The sequence below is a fragment of the Myxocyprinus asiaticus genome, chromosome 31 (assembly GCF_019703515.2).
Source record: "Myxocyprinus asiaticus isolate MX2 ecotype Aquarium Trade chromosome 31, UBuf_Myxa_2, whole genome shotgun sequence".
Lineage (NCBI taxonomy): Eukaryota > Metazoa > Chordata > Actinopteri > Cypriniformes > Catostomidae > Myxocyprinus > Myxocyprinus asiaticus.
This window is the reverse complement of record NC_059374.1, coordinates 13,351,851-13,374,708: the sequence shown is the minus strand read 5'-3', so window position 1 is coordinate 13,374,708 and position 22,858 is coordinate 13,351,851. Positions and strand designations below refer to the sequence as shown.

Below are 22,858 nucleotides of genomic sequence, written 5' to 3'. Positions count from 1 at the left end.
ATACATACTTAAGAAGACTTGGAATATTACACACAAGTTGCATGGACTACCTTTACAATACCAGTGAGTGCTTTTTTTTTTTTAGCTTTACAGGTAGTCACTATCAACTGGTATTGTATAGAAAGCAGCGAATGACATGAGGGATGTATGACAGATTTTTCATTTTTGTGTGAACTATTCCTTTAAGGAAATTAAATTATTCAATTTTTGCAAACAAAAATCATGTTTACAGTAATGCATTTGCAATGGAAGTCTATGTGGAAAGGCTTTGCACCCAGATACATTTTACAATAAACACTATTTCGAAATTATAGCCACAAAACTTAAATTTTTGTTAGCATACTAACATATATGCAAAAGTTATAACCAGTCTTTACCATGTCATGAGACGATAAACCTGGTAACTTTAAATGAATACCAGAAAGAGACTGTTTACATTAGGGAAAATTCAAATACAGAAATTATGTCAGAAATGTATAACAGAAGTCCATTCAGTTAGAACAGTAGTCCATTTGCTAAATGGATTGCCCATTTTTCAGCTTAAATAACAAGTTTTTACAGAAGAATTTATATTAGTGCTTTAACAAACATACAGCCTGCACATTTCTGCCTTTAAACCCAATTGTAAGTGCATTACATGATTATTGGTTGTTTTTACAAAATGAGGTACAAGTCGAAATGATTGTCTGTGGTAATCAGTTGCTGTCAGTAGAGCTTAACTTGTTTAAAACCACATAAAGCATGTTCTTGATAAATATATGTATACAGGGCTCTAGACTGCGACTAAATTGGTCGCAAATGCAACCAAAAATAATTGCGTCAATAATTTAAAATCTAGTCGCCATTGGCGACAGTCAGGAGAATTTGTTTGCGTTCATATCAAAGTCCCTGTTCCTATGCGGTTCCGTTAGATATCATCTTGTGGTATACTTTCATTTTTCCACACTCCGGATCGGATCGCGCCCATTCGACCGTGTTGCCTTTCAAAGTATATTCTCTTGACCACGAGCAAATACGAATGCAAAGAATACAAACGCAATCGACGCATTTTAGTACAGTCAATGGCAGGCACATGCGCAGATGATGTGTACAGACAAGCACTGTCCGCGTGTCGAGAAAATATGGGACTGTGCTGATGATGAAATTTGCGTCACGCATACTCTGCGCATTCTGATCAGCAACGCATACAACCGAAGTGTGCTTTGACCTTTGCTGTATTATATCTTTAGCGTGCTCCAGTGTGTCGTCTTCTGTTTTTCAACGTTTCAGCTGAGATGAGCTAACTGAATGCCACAACAAACACAGTGCAAGCCATAATGCCTGATTTGAATGAAGATACATATTCACAACTGAGTTTTCTTGAAATTATTTTATAAATTGTGTTCTAAATCATTCCAATAATGCTGCTTTACGTGATATCAGAATTATCCGATTAAGTAACTTAAGTACGAGTTTCCCACTCGGAAGTTTACCCCCCAAGTTGTAATTGAGACTAGGAAACTCAGATAATTTTAGTACCCGAGTTTCCGAGATGGGAGAAGATGTAAACTTTCAACATGGTGGAGGAGCGTACAGTTTCTGTATTAATTTCTCTAAATACAGCAAATTGTTAGCGCTTACCATTTCGGTCATATTCATTTACAGTTGTGCTCAAAAGTTTGCATACCCTGGCAGAAATTTTGGCATTGATTTTGAAAATATGATTGATCATGCAAAAAAACTGTCTTTTATTTAAGGATAGTGATCATATGAAGCCATTTATTATCACATAGTTGATTGGCTCCTTTTTAAATCATAATGGTAACAGAAATCACCCAAATGGGCCTGATCAAAAGTTTACATACGAATGTTTGACCTTGTTACAGACACACAAGGTGATACACACAGGTTTAAATGGCAATTAAAGGTTAATTTCCCACACCTGTGGCTTTTTAAATTGCAATTAGTGTCTGTGTATAAATAGTCAATGAGTTTGTTAGTTCTCATGTGGATGCACTGAGCAGGCTAGATACTGAGCCATGGGGAGCAGAAAAGAACTGTCAAAAGACAGAAAGGGATATAAAAAGATATCCAAAGCCTTGAAAATGCCAGTCAGTACTGTTCAATCACGTATTAAGTAGTGGAAAATTCGGGGATCTCTTGATACCAAGCCAAGGTCAGGCAGACCAAGAAAGATTTCAGCCACAACTGCCAGAAGAATTGTTCGCGATACAAAGAAAAACCCACAAGTAACCTCAGGAGAAATACAGGCTGCTCTGGAAAAATACAGTGTGGTTGTTTCAAGGAGCACAATACTTGTTGACACCTCTCCAAACATAGCGCTTTTGGTTGTGACCATAAAGCTCTATTTTGGTCTCGTCACTCCAAATTACAGTGTGCCAGAAGCTGTGAGGCGTGTCAAGGTGTTGTCGGGCATTTTTTTAACCGGACTTTTTGTGGCATTGGCTTCTTTCTGGCAACTTGACCATGCAGCTCATTTTTGTTCAAGTATCGTCGTATTGTGCTCCTTGAAACAACCACACCGTCTTTTTCCAGAGCAGCCTGTATTTCTCCTGAAATGATCAGTCATATTTTCAAAATCAGTGCCAAAATTTCACAATTTCTGCCAGGGTATGCAAACTATTGAGCACAACTGTATGTATATCAGCAACCATTTGATGCATGTTGTACATTTTACACGAAGAAAATGGCTTGTATTTGACCAAAAGTCCATTATCATCAGCAAGCTAACTGAGTTATGTGTAATATGGTGTGACTGGTATCAAAATAAAAGTTCCTTAAAAAAAAAAAAAAGTATTAATGAACCTGCCGTCATGCATGTTTCCTGTTCTTTCCAACAACAAAGCACTTGAACGTGACATACTCGTAATGCTGATGCCAATATTTGCGTCACGTATAATGCGCACGTTCTGATCAGCAACGCTGAGAACCCAAGTATACTTTGGGTTTTACTGAATTACATTTTAGAGCGTGCGCCAGTGTGTCATCTTCTGTTTTTCAACCTATCAGTTGAGATGAGCTCACCGCATGCAACAAACACAGTGTGAGCCATAATGTCCGATTCACGTCAAGATACTCGGATACATTTGGTCATATTCATTTATGTACAGTATATCAGCAACCAATTTGATGCATGTTGTACATTTTTATACCTTCAAAATAGCATGTTTTGACCAAAATTCCATGTAATATGTAATACGTATGGTGTGACTGGTGTCAAAATAAAAGTCGCTAAAAAAAAATATGTATTGAATGAATGAACCCAGTGTTGTCCACGTTTCCTGCTCTTTCCAACAAAGCACTTGAACACGACATACTCATAATAACCACTTAAGAAGTGGGAAGTAGAGTAATTCAGACAGCATATGAAGGCAGCAATAGTTACAAAAATATTATTGATTATTGTAGAGCATAATGAATATTACGACTTGAAGGGAAAACTTGGGAAATTATTTTAATAACCTTTTTTGATTGAGTTTATATTGATTTTGACTGGTGGTGTCTCTAGAAAAAAGGAAAAGTCTGTTTTAATTATAGGGGTTTGCCAGAATACCTGACATTTATTCATTTAATATGGAGTCTTGTCCGCCCCATCACAGTAAGGAAAGACTAAGAAGATTTTTAACACTTTATATATTGATTTTAAAAACGGATCATCCGATTAATCGTTTATCAGCTTTCTTTCTTTTCTTTGGCTTTCTATCTTGCTTCTGAATAACTATCTAAATCAAGCAACTTTGTAATATGCCATTTTAGGGGCAATGGCTCCATGGTCATTTTTTAGCCTAGAGCCATGGCATACTTGAATGATTTGAAGTTGAAACTTGTAACAGAAAACTTGCCTGATGCACTTGCTGGAATTTTCCAGACATTTGTCCACTTTTTGGGTAAATAACATAGAACTTAAAACACAAGAGCATGACATAGATTTCCAGTTTCCACCCAAATGTGTTTGCATTATTCATTTATGCACTCTTTTTCTCTGTCAAAGGTATTTCTTATTCTGGTCATGAGTCTAGTCAATTACTTTTTGTAATATTTAATTTAGTCAGTGTAGCACAGGAAATTGTGTGTGTGCATGTTTGGTGTTGTTTGAATTTTTTTTTGATTGAATACATTATTAATATTTTGAAATGGATAAATAATTCTGCCTGGAATTGTTGATGTGGTGGCTCATCGGTTTTGGTGCCCGTGTTTATATGGGAAAAATGTGTTTCATTGTCTCAGAGGAGCTCAAAGCAATCAGTAGATTCTGACTCGCAGTGCAGCTTTGCATTTTGAGGAGTAGCAGAACTTCTCTAGAGGATGGACAGCTAGTTTGCATCCAGAACACTTCAGAGTGGACACCATGAGGATGTAATGACTCTGCATTTCTTATGTCCATTGTTTGGCATATTAAGACCATTGGGTTAAAGCATTTTGATTGATTTATTTGATACCAATATTCATTGTCCTTATGCATCACAATTACAGAGAGTACAAAAAGACCATATTTCACTGTAAAATCTTTATAATGTTTCATTCCCATTATGTTTTCAATCACTCCTCTTTGAATTCCTTAACCATACCCTCCTCCAGATACAAGATCAAACTGGACTCAGATGAAATTCAGTATGGAGGTCATGGCAGACTGGACCACAACACAGATTTCTTCACTGAGCCAATGGCATTCAACGGTCAACCCAACTCTATGCTGGTATGCACAGAATATTATATGTTTCTATACAGCAAACCAAACCATATGCCACAAATAAGACCACACGGAATCATTCTGCGGAATGGATGTAGATTGAAAATAGTAATATGTGTTAAATGGATCTAAACTGTTACACTTTTATTAGTAGCTAAAAACATTTTGAGATTAGAATATATTTAATAAATGAACATACACAGGATGTGGAATGTGTAGAACTTTAGAATTCACCATTTAAATTCTATAAGCACAGATTCTGTGTAAGGCTAGCAACATCATACCATCAATACATACTTGTCAAGTCATTTTATTTGTATAGTGCTTTTCCCAACACACATAGTTTCAAAGCAGCTTTACAGAAAATCATGCAACTGTAATATCTATAAAGTCTTAGAGTCATCATTGTGTAGTTTAAGTATGATTGTAAATTGTGTATAAAAATAAATAATTAAATACATAATAATTGTATTTAGATCCCCAGTGTGCAAGGTCTACCTTAAATCCAAGGTTCAGGCAGTGGCATATGAAGTATTCCATGTCTTATGGTTGGAGTTGGCATCAGTTCATCCTCTAAAGTCCATCATAATAGACTGAAGTGAGGTCTGGCTGGCACTGGCTGCATTTAGTCATCATCACTCAGAGACATGTAGCAGTGGAGTCTGACACCAAGCAGGAACGGAGCTAGATCTGGCCGGCTCTGCTTACCTCGGGATATGAATCCAGAGGTTGAGACAGGGAAACAAATAGAATAATATTAGTGTAGATGCCATTACATTTTTTGCAGAGTTATAGATCATGATAAATGTTTCTGGTTCCTGCAGACCTTAATAAATCAGCCTAATTGTGAGTTGATGGATAAATTAGGTGTATGCCTGCCAAAATAGATGAGTCTTAAGTCTAGACTTAAACTCAGTGAGTGTGTCTGCATCCTGAACAGGGTTAGGGAATTCCATAGTTTAGGAGCCAAATAGGAAAAGGATCTACCTCCTTTTGTGGATTTTGATATTCTAGGATCTATTAACAGGCCAGAATTTTGCAATCATAATGAACGTGATGGAATATAGCATGGTAGAAGGTCACTTAAGTACAGGGGAGCTAGACCATTCAAAGCTTTGTATGTAGTTAAAAAAAAATTTTATTAATACAAAATTTAACAAGTAGCCAGTGTAACAATGATAAAATGGGGCTATTGTGATCATATTTCGTGGTTCTATTCAGCACTCTGGCTGCTGCATTTTCAACCAATTTAAGATTATTTTTGAAATTACTGGACATCCTCCCTGTAATGCATTACAATAACCTAGTCTTGAGGTCATGAACACATTAATTACTTTCTCGGCATCAGCAACAGAGAGCATGTGGCATAACTTAGCAATATTTCTGAGGTGGAAGAATGGTGTTCTACAAACATTGGAAATTTGATTTTTGAAGGACAGATTGGTATCAAATATAACACCTAAGTTCTTCTCAGTAGAAGACAATGTAACCGTACATCCATCGAGAGTCAAATTATATTTTAGTGGCTTATTTTTAGATGTTTTTGTTCCAATAATTAGTACCACTGTTTTGTCGGAATTGAGTAGAAGGACATTTCTGTCCATCCAGTCTTTGATTTCATTGATTCACTCTGCTAATTTGGAGATTTGTGAAATTTCATCAGGTTTTGAAGAAATATAAAGTTGGGTATCGTCGGCATAACAGTGGAAACTTATTCCACGATTGCTGATAATATCTCTCAGGGGAAGCATATATAAGGAGAAAAGCAGAGGCCCTAAAACTGATCCCTGTGGCACTCCATACTTAACTTTTGTTTGATTTGACAATTCCTCGTTTATATAGACAAAGTGGTTGCGGTCTGCTAAATAGGACTTAAACCATGCTAATGTAAGTCCACAAATGCCATCATAATTGACATGAGTGGATGCTGCCAAGATGACATAAGCACGATGCATCCACGTCAATAACAGACAGACATGGAGCACGAGTGTCCGGATCCCAACACAGACTGAAACCGAACCAGACAGGAGGTCAGGGTCCAGACACCGTGCTCCTGACATGAAACAAGACAGACCGAAGAGCGCACGGCAGGGAGTACAACCGAAACCGTGCACTCACACAAAGACAGACAACGAACAACACAAACATGGGACGATGATGACAGAGTGACAGGACTGTGACAATAGTAAACATGTTGCATGTAATGCAGTAAGCAATAACATGAGCAGATGCCATGACTTACTGCAATTGTCCTATTGCAGTAAGTCATGGTTAATCCTTAGTCCTCGACCTTTGTGACGAGTTTTTCAGTCTTATCAGGAGTGCCTCATTTTTTAGATGCCATGTTAAGTTAAAGAAATTCAACTGTTAAAAACACACCTCGAGACCTGTGTTCTGCTCTAGTAAAGGCAGTGCTTTTAACTTTTTTAGTGCAAGGACATGTTCAATGTGAATGGCCCCTAATGAATGCAAATGAACAATACAGTACCATGGGTAACATGCCAAATCATATGCCATACCATACTTACTTTATTCAGTTTAGATTTACAGAAATAGTGCACACACTACTGAATGCAAATACACAGCCCACAATGCACAAATACACAATGCTCAATAAATGCACATGCACCAGACTAGGGGTGTGCAGCAAAGCTATTATCTGAATCTGTTTCTGTTACTATGACGAAATTATCTGTAACTGTATCTGTATTTGGATAGAAACGGATGTGGGCATGGTTTAAACCGGAAGTGCATCAAAACTAATTTTAAAATGTAACTGTCTTACATTTAGGCTATAGCTTCTGTATATAAAATATGCCTTAGATATGCGTATTTAAATGTTATTATTAGGGGTTCAAGTGCTTAGCGCTGAAACCCTATTTTAATTGTTACGATTTTTATTATTATTATTATTATTTTGCCATAAAACTGATCGGGCAGAGCAAACCGTAAGGCCTAGAGACTTGAAACTTGGTCAGATGGTAGTAGTATTGCTCGCTACTCAGAAACACGGACTTGGACAAATCGGTCAATAGGGGGCACTACAGCGATCAAAAACGCGAAACTGCTTATAACTCCTAGACCATTTGTCGTAGACTCAAGTGCTTTATATCACTGGAATCCTTGGATCAAACCAAACAAAATGTATACCTCCGATTTAATTTCCGCCTATAAAACATTTCCGCCATCTTGGATTTTTCATAAAACCTACTTTTGCGAACTAGTCCTAGGTTTTTCTTCTGATCGGGACCAAACCAGTGCCAAACGATTCTATGGAGTCTCAATATCAAAAGTTATCAAAAAAAGTTTTAATTTTCGACTCCAGCTAGCTACGGTATTTGAAAACATCAGAAGTAGGAGTGGCCAATTTTACGTAAATGGCTATAACTCTTGAAGGAAATGAGTTATCTTCACCAAACTTGGCATGCTTATGTAAGAGGTCAATCTTTGGTCACCCAGAAAAGTGAGAAATTTTAAAGAAATCGGCCAATGGATGACGCTAACGAGTTTTACGCCTCTGTAATCATGTGGTGTTTCACGCATACACACAATGACTCTGTCCCAATTCAAAGGCTGCATCCTTCGAAGGACTCAGACTTCAAAGGCCATGCCTTCGAAGGCCGCGAAGGTCAGACTGAGCATTGTTAATTGGGACATTCTAGCCTACGGAGGACTGTTCTTGTCGCCTAACAACTGTGACAGCTGCTGAGTGACTAACATTTGTACTGGACTTTTTTGAAAGTTATATTAAACTGTCTGAAAACAAAACAGGGTTCACAAACTGTCTAAATATTTTCACCATAGTCCATTTCTGTATATAATAAAGAGTATAAACTATATATAATCACATCTAAGTAAGATATAAGTCAACATTTGAACCACTTTAAAGTTTTTTTTATTGTATTTTTTTTAATATTTGTATCATTAGATATTTGAGTAAGTTGAAACCAAATACTTACGTTTAAAAGTGTAATTCGGCAATTTCTCTCAAAAAAATCCTGTCGTCACTGGCGCGCAATGAATTCTGGGGTAAGCAAGGCCGCGAAGGATCCATCTGTTGTATCATTAATTTCACGGGAAACGAAGGACACATTTGGAGGCCGAATTTGAAGGAGCCTTCAAATTGGGACAGCCTTTGTTGCGCAGCAGTGACGCAATCGGCCTTCGAATGCGACCTTTGAAGGATGCAGCCTCTGAATTGGGACGCAGCTATAATTCATATAATTTGTTAGATCTCCTCATACTGAACAACTTTGCCTCAAGAACCACTGCTGTCAACCAAATCGTTCATTAAATATTCACGATTATGTAAAAAACCTACTCTTTTGAACTTGTCCTAGGTTTTTTGCTCAACCTCAATAAAACCAATGCAGTACAATTCTCTGGACTCTCTAGGTCAATAATTATATATATAAAAAAAAAAATGTTGAACTTTACCCTTTGGGTAGCTATAACAGTGTCATTTAGAAAATGGGCGTGGTCAAGTGTACAAATAAGCCCATAATTCCTAAACAAAAACTTTTAGGTTAAACCAATTAGGTGAGCACATGCAACATATGATTCTAAACAAGCATGCAGACTTTTTTGGAGATCGGACCATAGGTGTTGCTATAAGCTTTAAAAAGCTTTAAAAACCATGTATTTCCTTAGTAAATTGCCTGTATTGGCTGTAAATGGTCTGTTCCATCTATGATCTAAGTGGTTACATGCTTGCTAAATAAAACATAATACCTTTTTACGCATGTGCTTAAAGGCCTTAAACCGCTTGAACCCCGTTAATTGCTGCTCACAGCTATATTTATTATTATTATTTATATAATAATAATCATTATTATTATTATTTATATAATAATAATTATTATTATTATTATATTTTTATTATTATTATTAATTAATTATATTATTGATATATTCATTATTTTTTCTCATCAGATGAAGCTGAATATGTAGGCTACATAAACTGTGGAATATGTTGTTAACTGTGGTTTCTCCTGGTAATTCAGACATTAATATCTGCTGAAACAACATTTTTGTTTATGTCTGTGCAGTGTGCAAGTAACAATGTTATTCTGGATGCACGAGGTGTCAAGCAATTGTAAAATGCAAAGCACACATTTAGCAGCGAATAGTAAATGCAAATGCAAATATTAAATTAAATGTATCCTACAAACTGAAAGCACTGTAAATCTCTATCAGAAAGTTTTATGATACATTCAAGGCTTATTTTGTGTTCACATATTTTTGTGGAGTACATAATTAATTAGTTAAATTACATGTGCAGAATTAGTGAAATGCAATGGAATAAATTCCAAGATCAAGCCTCTATATATTTCTAGAAATGAAAAGCAAAATTTTTTTTTTTTTTTGTGCAGGAATATTCTGAATAGCTTTACACTCTGTGAAGTATTTAAACCTATATGCAGCATTTAAACATTTTTGGAATATTAACCAGATAATTACCTTAATGTGTATATAAATGTTGTCAACTTACTGTCGAGCTCCACTATAAATTCATCACTTCTTTGGTCAGGAATTAAACATCACGTTCAGGTTGGTTTATAAATCCTTACATGTGAATTGAGTGAAACATTTGTTGTTAATGTGATCAGACATTTCAAACAAACATTTCAAGAAGTGGAAAATGTTCAGTGTTAATACTTTTTACAAGCTTAGATTTCTAAGATGCACACAATTAACGGAGACTGCAAACAGAGTCGAGAATGCGGCCATCCGGTCTGAACTTAAAATCGCCATGCGCATTTTCATTCATAAGGTTTACACTGTGGTAATATTGGCTTCACAGACTCATCTTTGCTTTGTAATTTTCTATGTTTATTTAAAATATCGCTTTATGCCTGTGCTCGTTGGATGATCAGTCTTCCGAATATTTTTTCTATTATTCAGATGAATTCGTTATTCGTTTTTAAGTCATTATTCGTGCCTTTCCGAATAAGGTATTCAGCTTCGGGCACATGCCTACACCAGATTATACAACGTCATACCAAACCATCTACCTTACCACACCACACCGTACCATATGCCAGAGTACGAGAGCAGTGCAGAGACTGGAGTTGTGCTTGATGCTTTGGCCTCTTTTGGAATTATTTTCACTGACGGAGAATTTTTTTTTTTTTTTCAAATTTAAGAGCACTTCCAGGATTTAGATATCACAATCAAAATCTTGGTTACTTGATTACTTAATTACATCAGATAAGTTCTACTCTTTTGGGCTCCCTCTTTCATATTGTGTATTCTATTTCCACAGGCCTTATTGAAATTTAGTGCACAGCGTGAAATTTAAATCCCCCATTTCAGACTGAAGCTTGTGATGCAAGGCTTTATTCTGCCCTTCTTTTTTTCATTTTCTCCTCCTTTGTCTTCTCCCTCCATCTCTTTTTCTAAGGGCCTGTTTATGATTTAATAAGATCTATAAAAATTCAAAAGAAAACTTTCCTTTTTGCTAACATGTCCAGTTGTCAACTTAATTTAGTAACTGCTAAGCAGAGCATGTGGACCAATCTTGAGCTCATAGGTAAAAGATGACGAAGTAACGATGCGCATAATTTATGTTTTTCTTTTTTAAAGGCCATTCAGACCAAATGAGTTCTTGCGCTAAAAAAATGCAGACCTGTATGTCTTTTGTCCTTCGTTAGAACACAAAAGGAAATATATCTACAGGCACCAATTACGGGGCCAAGCACACCAATGGCAAACATTTAGATTGAATATAGAATTCCGGTAATTATTTTCAGCAGAGTGGTACAAAAAGATATTTGTTTTATTACTTATAGTGTTATACAATTGCTTATAACTTTTGACCATTAGGTGGCACTGTCACCAAATTGATATGGTATCGTTAGGGCTTGGTCACAATACATACATGAAGTTTCATGTCAATTCACCAAAGCATTAATAGATACAGCCTCGGATCCTTATTGGCATCTTACAATTTAATTTGTTGATGCGTTAAAAGAGAACGGTTTGGTCTATCAAAAAGATTTTCATAACTTTTTGTCATGAGTGTCTCTAGCCTTTTCATGAGTAGGGTCTAAATTCCCCTGCAGTGCCCCCTGGAATGAGTTATTGTTGCACATGACACTGCACAGCCAGTAGAGGGGGGCAGAATGGAAATTAGTTTTGGATTTTTTATTTCTTGTCATAAAAAATAAAATACTGTATATAATATATTAAACGTGAACAAATGGGTTAGGTCTGCTGTACTGTATTTGTTTTATTTATTTCGTTTTTATAGCTGTAAAAATCAAATGAACAAATAATAGTGTGTGTGTGTGTGTGTGTGTGTGTGTGTGTGTGTGTGTGTGTGTGTCGAGCGCTAATGTAAACAGACTTGGCTGCGTGCAAAGGATAATCGCGCTCGTTCTGAATGTTTTCACTGTGAGTATACGAGTTTTAAACTGTTATTGTGCTGCTTTTGTGATAGGTTGGCTGACTGTTTCAGAAAACAAATGTATTAAATGCCTGAAAAGACAGTTTGAGTTGCTGTTTGTGTGAATGAAAAGCTCATCTGCACCTAAAAAGCAGACGTGGCTGTGTGCAAGGGAAGATCGCGTTTAGATACGATGGCTGTGCTTATACAAGCTGTGAACTGTTATTGTGTAAAATAAACATATTATGTGCTTGAAAAGACTCTTTGAGTAGCTGTTTGTTTGACGAATGACAACCGCTAATAATATAAACAAATGGCAGCACGCATCAGAGGAAGATCGCGTTTGATGTATTGACTGTGTGTGTAAGAACTGTAAACTTTTTATCGTGCTATTTTGGTGACGAGTTGGATGAATGTACACTACCAATCAAAAGTTTTGAAACACTTGACTGAAATGTTTCTCATGATCTTAAAAATCTTTTAATCTGAAGGCGTATGCGTAAATGTTTGAAATTAGTTTTGTAGACAAAAATATAATTGTACCACCATATTAATTTATTTCATTATAAAACGAAAATGTAATAAAAAAAAAAAGTTTTTGAAATTGATGACTTGGACCAAATAATAAATAAAAGCAGTCATTAAGTGCCCAACATGGATGGGAACTCCTTCAATACTGTTTAAAATCATCCCAGGGTGATACCTCAAGAAGTTGGTTAAGAAAATGCCAAGAGTACATTTCTGCAAATTCTAGGCAAAGGGTGACTACTTTGAAGATGCTAAAATATCACACAGTTTTGATTTATTTTGGATTTTGTTTAGTCACAACATAATTCCCATAGTTCCATTTATGTTATTCCATAGTTTTGATGACTTTACTATTATTCTAAATGTGAAAAAAAAAAAAAATTATAATAAAGAATGAGTGTTTCAAATCTTTTGACCGGTAGTGTATATAAAATAAACTTATTCTGTGGTTTAAAAGACTGTATGAGTAACTGTTTGAGCGAATATAAACTACAGACACTTGACCAGCGTAGCCTGTGTCAGTGCGAAAACCAATTTAAATCTGGCAGCTTGTAACCTAACTGGCTGTTGTAGAAACACATATGTGTGACGCTACACTGTGGGGCCCAGTTATTGGTACGTTTGAAAGGATACATTCAAAATTTCGGGCAAATAGGACTTACGTTCTAGGAGTTCAAAAATAATGTTTTCATTTAAATACAAATTGGCGGACTGGAAGTATGGCCGACTATGACAAATTTTATATCAACATAATTTGCATGGCCCAAGGAAGCTAAAGACACAAGTCTCATGACAATAGACCAAATTAATCAAAAGTTATTAGCATTTCTTTGTGTCTTTTGACCACTAGGTGGCACTTTTCACAAACTATAAGAGTACCTACAGGACATGTCCCCAATGATACATGCCAAATTTTGTAATGATATGCCAATATGTTTGTAATATACAGCAATTTAAGACAAAACTGAAAATGGCCAATATGGCCAACATAGGAAAATTTGGTATAATTTGACTTGGTAAGGAATCCAAAGAGACCAGTCTCATAATTTTAGGCCAAAATATTGAGAATTTAGAAGCATATTTATTGACCACTAAGTGGTGCTGTGCCAAAACTGTGCAGGTACCTTCAGGTCATGCTTGTGATTATACAGGTGCATCTCAATAAATTAGAATGTCATGGAAAAGTTCATTTATTTCAGTAATTCAACTCAAATTATGAAACTCGTATATTAAATAAATTCAATGCACACAGACTGAAGTAGTTTAAGTCTTTGGTTCTTTTAATTGTGATGATTTTGGCTCACATTTAACAAAAACCCACCAATTCACTATCTCATAAAATTAGAATATGGTGACATGCCAATCAGCTAATCAACTCAAAACACCTGCAAAGGTTTCCTGAGCCTTCAAAATGGTCTCTCAGTTTGGTTCACTAGGCTACACAATCATGGGGAAGACTGCTGATCTGACAGTTGTCCAGAAGAAAATCATTGACACCTTTCACAAGGAGGGTAAGTCACAAACATTCATTGCCAAAGAAGCTGGCTGTTCACAGAGTGCTGTATCCAAGCATGTTAACAGAAAGTTGAGTGGAAGGAAAAAGTGTTGAAGAAAAAGATGCACAACCAACCGAGAGAACTGCAGCCTTACGATTGTCAAGCAAAATCGATTCAAGAATTTGGGTGAACTTCACAAGGAATGGACTGAGGCTGGGGTCAAGGCATCAAGAGCCACCACACACAGACATGTCAAGGAATTTGGCTACAGTTGTCGTATTCCTCTTGTTAAGCCACTCCTGAACCACAGACAACGTCAGAGGTGTCTTACCTGGGCTAAGGAGAAGAAAAACTGGACTGTTGCCCAGTGGTCCAAAGTCCTCTTTTCAGATGAGAGCAAGTTTTGTATTTCATTTGGAAACCAAGGTCCTAGAGTCTGGAGGAAGGGTGGAGAAGCTCATAGCCCAAGTTGCTTGAAGTCCAGTGTTAAGTTTCCACAGTCTGTGATGATTTGGGGTGCAATGTCATCTGCTGGTGTTGGTCTATTGTGCTTTTTGAAAACCAAAGTCACTGCACACGTTTACCAAGACATTGTGGAGCACTTCAGGCTTCCTTCTGCTGACCAGCTTTTTAAAGATGCTGATTTCATTTTCCAGCAGGATTTGGCACCTGCCCACACTGCCAAAAGCACCAAAAGTTGGTTAAATGACCATGGTGTTGGTGTGCTTGACTGGCCAGCAAACTCACCAGACTTGAACCCCATAGAGAATCTATGGGGTATTGTCAAGAGGAAAATGAGAAACAAGAAACCAAAAAATGCAGATGAGCTGAAGGCCACTGTCAAAGAAACCTGGGCTTCCATACCACCTCAGCAGTGCCACAAACTGATCACCTCCATGCCACGCCAAACTGAGGCAGTAATTAAAGCAAAAGGAGCCCCTACCAAGTATTGAGTACATATACAGTAAATGAACATACTTTCCAGAAGGCCAACAATTCACTAAAAATGTTTTTTTTATTGGTCTTATGATGTATTCTAATTTTTTGAGATGGTGAATTGGTGGGTTTTTGTTAAATGTGAGACAAAATCATCACAATTAAAAGAACCAAAGACTTAAACTACTTCAGTCTGTGTGCATTGAATTTATTTAATACACGAGTTTCACAATTTGAGTTGAATTACTGAAATAAATGAACTTTTCCACGACATTCTAATTTATTGAGATGCACCTGTATATACCAAGTTTCGTGTTAATACGCAAAAGTGTTGCGAAGATAGAGCCTTACATCCATTTTGGCATGCTCGCCGTCAAATTCATTGAAGTGTTATACGAGAACTGTTTGGAATATAAAAAAAAAAAAAATCTCAACTTTTTTTATGAGTGTCTTTAGATTATACGTGCAAAATTTCGAGTAAATCAGACATGTGGACTAGGAGGAGATTAAAAAAAAGTAGTTTTTTCAGAAAATTAAAAATGGCGGAAAATCTAGTGGGCAGAGCTCAAAAACAAAGCGACTGTGTAGATGCGTAATGACCCAAGAAATCAGAGGAAAAAAGAATTTTGTTTCAAGGACTTGGGTTCAAATTGGTAGAAAGGAAGTATGGCCGAGTATGGCAAATTTGGTATCAATGTACTTGGCATGACCCAAGAAAGCTTGCAACAAAAGACCAAATTAATCAGCAGTTATAAGCATTTATTTTTATCTTTTGACCACTAGGTGATGCTGTCTCAACGTTTTGAGTACTTTACCTAAAAAAATGAAGCGATGTAGATGCGTAATGACCCAAAAAATCAGAGGAAAAAATTATTTTATTTCTAGGACTTAGGTTCAAAAGTTATAGGCCGAAACGTAAGTGAAAGTTTGAAATGTCGGTGGTGCCAGAGAGTTTGAGTGAGAGACCCCAGTTGGGTCAGTTATGTTTGAGAGTGTCTTCTCTTAGTGTGCCAAATTTAATAACTTTCCTATGTACGTTTCTACGGGCTGTCCGTAGACAGATACAATAGGGGCTTCGCACCTACGGTGATTGGCCCCTAAATATTCTTAAGAGTTTTCTCACAGTGCTTTTCCAATTTTGATAAAGTTAAAGTCTGTTCTTTACATAAAGCTTTGGAAATGGTCTCGGAGGACTTTGAAGTATAAAGTTACATATTGTATAAAACGTGTTGTATTTTAAGCCTGGCCTATAATAGCATGCATATAATAATATGTATTTACATACTTTATGATGCTTACAGTACATTGTGAAGCCATTTAAATAATCATTATTCATGTACATACTACAGAGTCATTGTACATTACATTTAAATTTGACTTAATACATTTCGATTTGAGAGAGAAATATAAAACCTTTAGTAGAACTTTAGCTTATTTAGCTTTGGTTGAAATTAACTTAACATTGTATTTTGCATTTTTTCACAAAAATTGGTTGGAGATTAAACAATATTTTCCATGGACCCCATAGGGGTCAGTGGACCCCCTGCCATATATAATAGAACACTTAAAAAAAAAAATCGGATTTGGTATTTTCTTTTATTGAACACAGTGATAGTCCAAACATCACAAAGATGCCTCAAATCACACAACTGCTTTCACATTCTAAACAGACTAATGTTTATAGGTATCAGTCTCAAATTACTCAAGCTAGCAGTCGTCATTTGTTATCTGATATAAAAGAAGTAGGTCTTCTGATACTATAACCGCCATCTACTAAAACTGCATTATTTATGAACTGTATTATTTTCATACTATTAAAATTGCAGAAGGTAGGTTGGAAGAAAGAGCTCTGGTTCTACTGTGAAGAGAGCTCAAGGCCTTTGAGAGAACACAGCAGTTAAACTCAGAGCTAAATACATCATTTAAAAAATGTATTCTGTGATAATTTAATCTTTTCTTTACATGTTGATATTTAGACTGTGAAAGAGACTGCCATAGATTTACTTATAAATGGTGGTTGATAAGGCAAGCATTACTGTTACTATTGTTCATACACTGGGATCTGAACAAATCCCTAACCCTAAGTATGTAATGTCAGTACATAACTCGTCCTGCACTGTTTGTGCTTTAGACATGAATAATACCTCAAGCTGTCGTAGGGAGGTGAGTTTTTACTTTTCTAAGCAATCGGACTCGGTGGATTATAAAACAGGCGAAAAAAAATCCAATAGACTTGCACTGACGGAGAGGCCCAAGCCATATAAAAGAACCAGATTTGGTGTTGGACTCTTTTGGCTTTTGCCAATGAACAAGTGGTTTAAGCTGTTCTTGTTGGACTTCAAGCCTGGCCAGCTGAACAATACCCCAAACCCCTCTAAAACCAGTAAACAGACCAGCTTCGTAGACCAGCTAAGACCAAAAAAATAAATAAATAAATAAATAAATTTAGGCTGGTTTATATGGAGCCCCTGAGAGGACAGGGTGGGAATTTGTTTCTGAAATAGTTTTGCGTGCCCTCGCAATAAGTTTTGTGTTCCCTCGCAATAAGTTTTGCGTTCCCTCACAATAGTTTTCAGTACTACAGTAACCATATTTTAACCATGATATTCGCAGTGAAACCATAGTTATAATACAGGAAAACGAAAACTATGTTAATAAAAATCATAATTTTATGGGTATCATGTTTTTACTATGCAAATACCATAGTTTAACTATGGTTTTACTATATTGTGGTAACACTTAAAAATAAGGTTACAACTGTTAACATTAGTAAACAACATTTTTTAACATGAATTAACAATGAATAATACTTTTACAGCATTTATTAATTTTGGCTAAAGTTAATTTCAACATATGTTTTTTAAAATCAAAAGTTGGATATGTTTACATTAGTTAATGCACTATGAACTAACATAAACTAACCATTAATTTTTTATTATTAACTATAGTTAATAACTGTTAGTTAATGATACCTAATGCATTTACTAATGTTAACAAATGTAACATAATAAAGTGCTCTCAATATTGTAGACTGTAGTAGCCATAGTTTTTGGCTGATTTCTTTTCTTTAGTAATATTGTATGATTGTTGTATTGTATGATTGTTGTAGGCTAACTATTTTTGTATATTATTTATTTATTGACAGAAACCATGTTTTTACTATAGTAGTAACTATGAAAAGTGAGTTAAGTAACCATGTTTCTTTGGTGGAAACCATGGTTTTAATACAGCATACTGTATCCATAGCTTGCGTTCCCTCGCAATAGTTTTGCATTCCCTCACAATATGTTTTGCATGCCCTCGTAATAAGTTTTGCATTCTTTCGCAAATAAATTTACCATGTTTTTACTACAGTAACCATATTTTAACCATGAAATTTGTAGTGAAACCATAGTGAGTTTTGAGTGCCCTCCCAATATTTAGTTTACAAGAAAACTAAATATATTGTAATACAAAACCTAATTTTGTTGTTATTATAGTTTTACTATAGTACTATTGTAGACTGTAGTAACCACAGTTTTTGGCGGAAATCATTTTTAAATAGTAATATTGTAGGAAACATGACTGTTGTAGGCTAACCTTGCTTAATTTTTTTGGCGAAAACCATGGTTTTAAAACAGTATAGCATAATGTATCCATATAGTACACATGGTTTTATTATAAATTAACCATGGTAATTTTTGTGGTTACTATGGTTTTAAATGGTGTTTGTGGTAAAACCATAATAACCACAAAATTATTTTTTTTTATTCCATAGTTTCATTATCCTGTATTATTATTACTATGGTTTTACTATGAAAATCAAGGTATAATATGGTAACTATAGAAGAACCATGGTAAATTTATTGTAAGGGGAATGCAAACTATTGTGAGTAAACGCAAAACTTATGAATAGACGCGCAAAACTATTTCAGAAAAAAAATTGTCATCCCTGTCCTCTAAGGGGCTCTGTAGGAACCATATAGCAATGTGCCTAAAACAACTCAGAATACCTTAGCAACCATATAGCAATGCCCTGGCAACCACCCAGAGCACCCAAGTGTTGAGGCAGCGATTTTGTTAGAAAAATGTTAAATCTAGTTGTATTTAAGCATTGTACTAAGATTTACAAATTGCATATACTTTATTGTATATGGATGCAGTACTGCTGAGAAAAGTAGTGGACAGATGAATTTTGGGGCTTAGATGCTGTATGATCTGAACTCTGTGAAACTGATAGTGATACATTAGTCTGAGACAAGTCAGATACATATTGATCCATATAATGCACATCCAAATCCCTGTGCTGCTATATAATCAGCATTTTATGATCTCATTTGATTTGTAGCAGCTAGATAGAGACAGCGAGATGCATTAATAACTTCATTTGATGATTTCAGAGATAAAAGCATTTTAATTGTCATATTTGCTCTGTTCCAAAACCTTGTGAGCTGCCTATGGAGGAAGCATTTTAAGGCATCTTAATTATGCTGCCTCCTAAGATAGATTGTTTTGACCATATTCCATGTAAACAATGCTGTGACCGTTGCTCTGCTTTTAGTTATTTTTATTTTTTCCATTTCACCCAGAAATGCTGCGTTTTTTTTAGATGCCTTGTTAGTTAAAAAACAACTTCACCTGGCAAAAATGTTTTTTTGTAAAAATGTTTTGTTATACATTACGCTGTGTCTTGCTTTTTTTTAGCGCAAGAACGCGTTTGGTCTGAACGGACCCTCAGGCAGCATTGCATGTATCCTTCACAGAGAAACCAAAACCAGAATAATAAATAAATAAATGAATGAATGAACGTTACATTTATATAGTGCTTTTCTGACATTATAATCAAAGCGCTCTACATTGTGAATAAGGGACTCTCCTCAACCACCACTAGTGTACAGCATCCACCTGGATCATTTTACCCAATATTTTTGTGTCCTATGTGGTTTTATGCTTATTAGAGTATCAGGACGTTAGCTTAAAGCTAGGTTTGCGACCCGTCCCTTACAGTAAAGGATTGTCCCATATTGAAAGATCGAATACCCTTATTGAATCAATATAGGGCGTCATTCGTCATGTATTTTCATACACATCATTTAATACACTTTCTAAGGGGTCTTCAACTGTCAGCAGGTCAGTCATTATTTTCCCGGCCCTCCTGATTGATTTTGATTAAATTGCTGTGTATGCTTAGCAACATGCTAATGTCAAACTCAACTGAAATCAGTTGAGTTGAATCTAGGGCCTGCCACCTATCACTGTGTTGGGTGTAATCTTATTACAAAGTAATTAGTTACTGTAATCGAATTATGGTTTTAGTCAAAAAGTAGTGTAATATACAGTATAAATACATTTTCAATTCTAGAAATCAGATTAAAATTACGACAACTAATAATAATGTTTAATTTATATAGCACATTTCCCAAGCTCAAAGCTCATACTGTTCTATTCTGCTTTACTCAATGAGCAATTGCTATGCTTATCAAGGCATAGTGTTAACAAATTAGCATGCATTCAGCATGCTTCACTGTACTATAGGGCTGCAACTAACGATTATTTTGAACATTGACTAATCTAACGATTATTAGAACGATTATTCGACTATTCTGGCGATTATTGCAAAGATTAATCATTAGCTCTAAATCAACTATTCAGCTTGTGCCCCGACTTAAAAGGTTGTATTAAACGTGCTTGCTAACAATAAAGAGGACAGAATTGTCTTTTAAAAATTCCTCTAAATGACATTCACTGAATTAAAGGGAAAAATACTTTTTATTATGTTTAATTCAGTAAAAATTTCACTACAAAAAACTCCTATTGTTATCAAGTGTATTTGTCTTTTTTTCCATTTAAAATGGTCTAAAAATCCTTAAAACAAGATACATTTACTTGAGAAGTAACATATAAGATATTTAGACTTGCTTTAAGAGAATGTATCTTAAATATAAGTGTATTTTGTATATAAGTGTATTTTTCACTTGGTTTATACTTCTGCAAGTGCAGTAAAGACAAAATATACTTATATTCAAGATCTATTCTCTAAAAACAAGTCTAAATATCTTATATGCTGCTTCTCAGGTGAATGCATCTTTTTTTAAAGGATTTTTAGATATTTTAAAATATTTATATTTTTAATATTATATTCAACATTCTCAGATAAAAAAAAAAAATATTCTGCAGTATAGCTGCTAAAGTAAATGTACGTTGTTTTAAAGGAGTTTTAGATATTTATATTGGAAAACAAGCCACAACAAAAACAAATACATTTTGTATTTTTTTGCAGTGTATATTGGGGTGAAGACCACCCTCTCTCACCTTTGTGTTCACTTCAATCCACCTTTAACTCTCAAAAAAACAAACTCTCTCTTATTAATAAAGCTGCATTTCGCCAATTTTCTTCACTATAAGAAATGCACAGTGACATATATTATGATTCAGTAAGTTGCCATCGCGTTATAATCTAGCTGCATTGTGCGCGCGCACTCGAGGGATAAGAGTCCCCGCAACAGAGTGTGCCTCAGCCGGGTGCAGTTTCAATCTCTCCCCCTTAGATCGGGACACTTCGCGCAACTCATAGAAGAGGCGCTGACCGCATAGAGAAATGCCAGTTTCCTTATTATTTTAACTTTAATAAAGCTATAAAGCATTAAATAGAATTGCATTAAAGATGTAACGCCGGGGTGTTACCTTTAAAAACGCTCGTCATGCAAGTTTTGCTTAAGCTGAGCGTCAGCTCCGGCTCTGCTTATTCCACAACAAGAGTGCTTCTGTATTTACTTGTTTTGTATTTTTGCATTATAATTCCCTCATACTTTGCGATCTACATCACCTGAAGCTGTTTGGAAAGTTTAGAGTGCGTCTGGACTGTGAGATGTGTTTTCTTCCTCTCCTCAGTCAGGCACGAGCTACAGTGCTGCTCTCGTGCGCCATCATTAGAGTTTCATATGATCTTATGTTGCGTTAAGATCAAACGACTATTCGACAACAAAACATTTTGTCGACAATTTTTATTGTCGACGTTGTCGATAACATCGACTAATTGTTTCAGCCCTACTGTACTAGCTAATTCTAGCTAGTTCTATCTAGGTTTTCTCTACTTGAAGTATTTAAGTTGGGATTACTTTATATTAAGTTCAGCCAGAGAGTTTAAATTTAAAGTTAAGTGCCATCAAAATGAATGAGTTAGCTTACTCAATGTTTCAGGTTAAAAGCAATTAACATGCATGTGTAGTACAAAATAAAATCTGAAAGTTCTATTAACTAAAACATTTTTATATAAATGAGTGCCTCAAATTTGTGCTGCCAACTTAAAAGGGTTTACAGTGCAAATCGGTCACTTATGAGGTTATATGATGTTTGGGATGCTCGTTTAAATGGCAGCTGCCTATGAAGGCAGTAGGAAGCAAGACTGCTCACTAGGTTTTAGAACAGAACTTTAGATATCCTTTCTCTTATTAAATTAATTTTGAGGGAGAATATACTTGAACATTTTGACTGTAGTTTCACCCTCATGTAAAGTGCATTACAGCGGTTCTGCACAAGATTTTCTGCATTCTATTAGAAAAAAGTATTTTATCTACTGTGAAAGCCCCAGCTGCATTAGTCAGCCTTCATCAATTAAAACCCCAGAATTACACATTCTCTTTTTTCTTTCTTTGCAACACTTTATTAATTCAAACACCACTATATTGCTCCTACCCTATTTTGTGCCTAATGCAAAGTTTAGTCTAACAAGTGCATCACTAGTTTAATTCCCGGTATAAGGGTTGTTTTCAGTAGTTCTTCCCGTAATTCTTGTTAGATATTGGTCTTCTGCACATCTCATAGCTGGCATGCTTGCATAAG

The 22,858-nt window shown here is 35.5% G+C and overlaps 1 protein-coding gene across 1 annotated transcript in view; it reads left to right on the top strand.

Annotated features, from left to right (window-relative positions):
* Positions 1-22,858, top strand: part of LOC127421889 (1,4-alpha-glucan-branching enzyme-like) — a 280,638-nt gene that overhangs the window by 234,138 nt on the left and 23,642 nt on the right. The window contains exon 15 of the mRNA XM_051665092.1: positions 4,579-4,696. Within this exon, the coding sequence (XP_051521052.1) occupies positions 4,579-4,696 (118 nt within the window). The remainder of the gene's footprint in view (positions 1-4,578; positions 4,697-22,858) is intronic.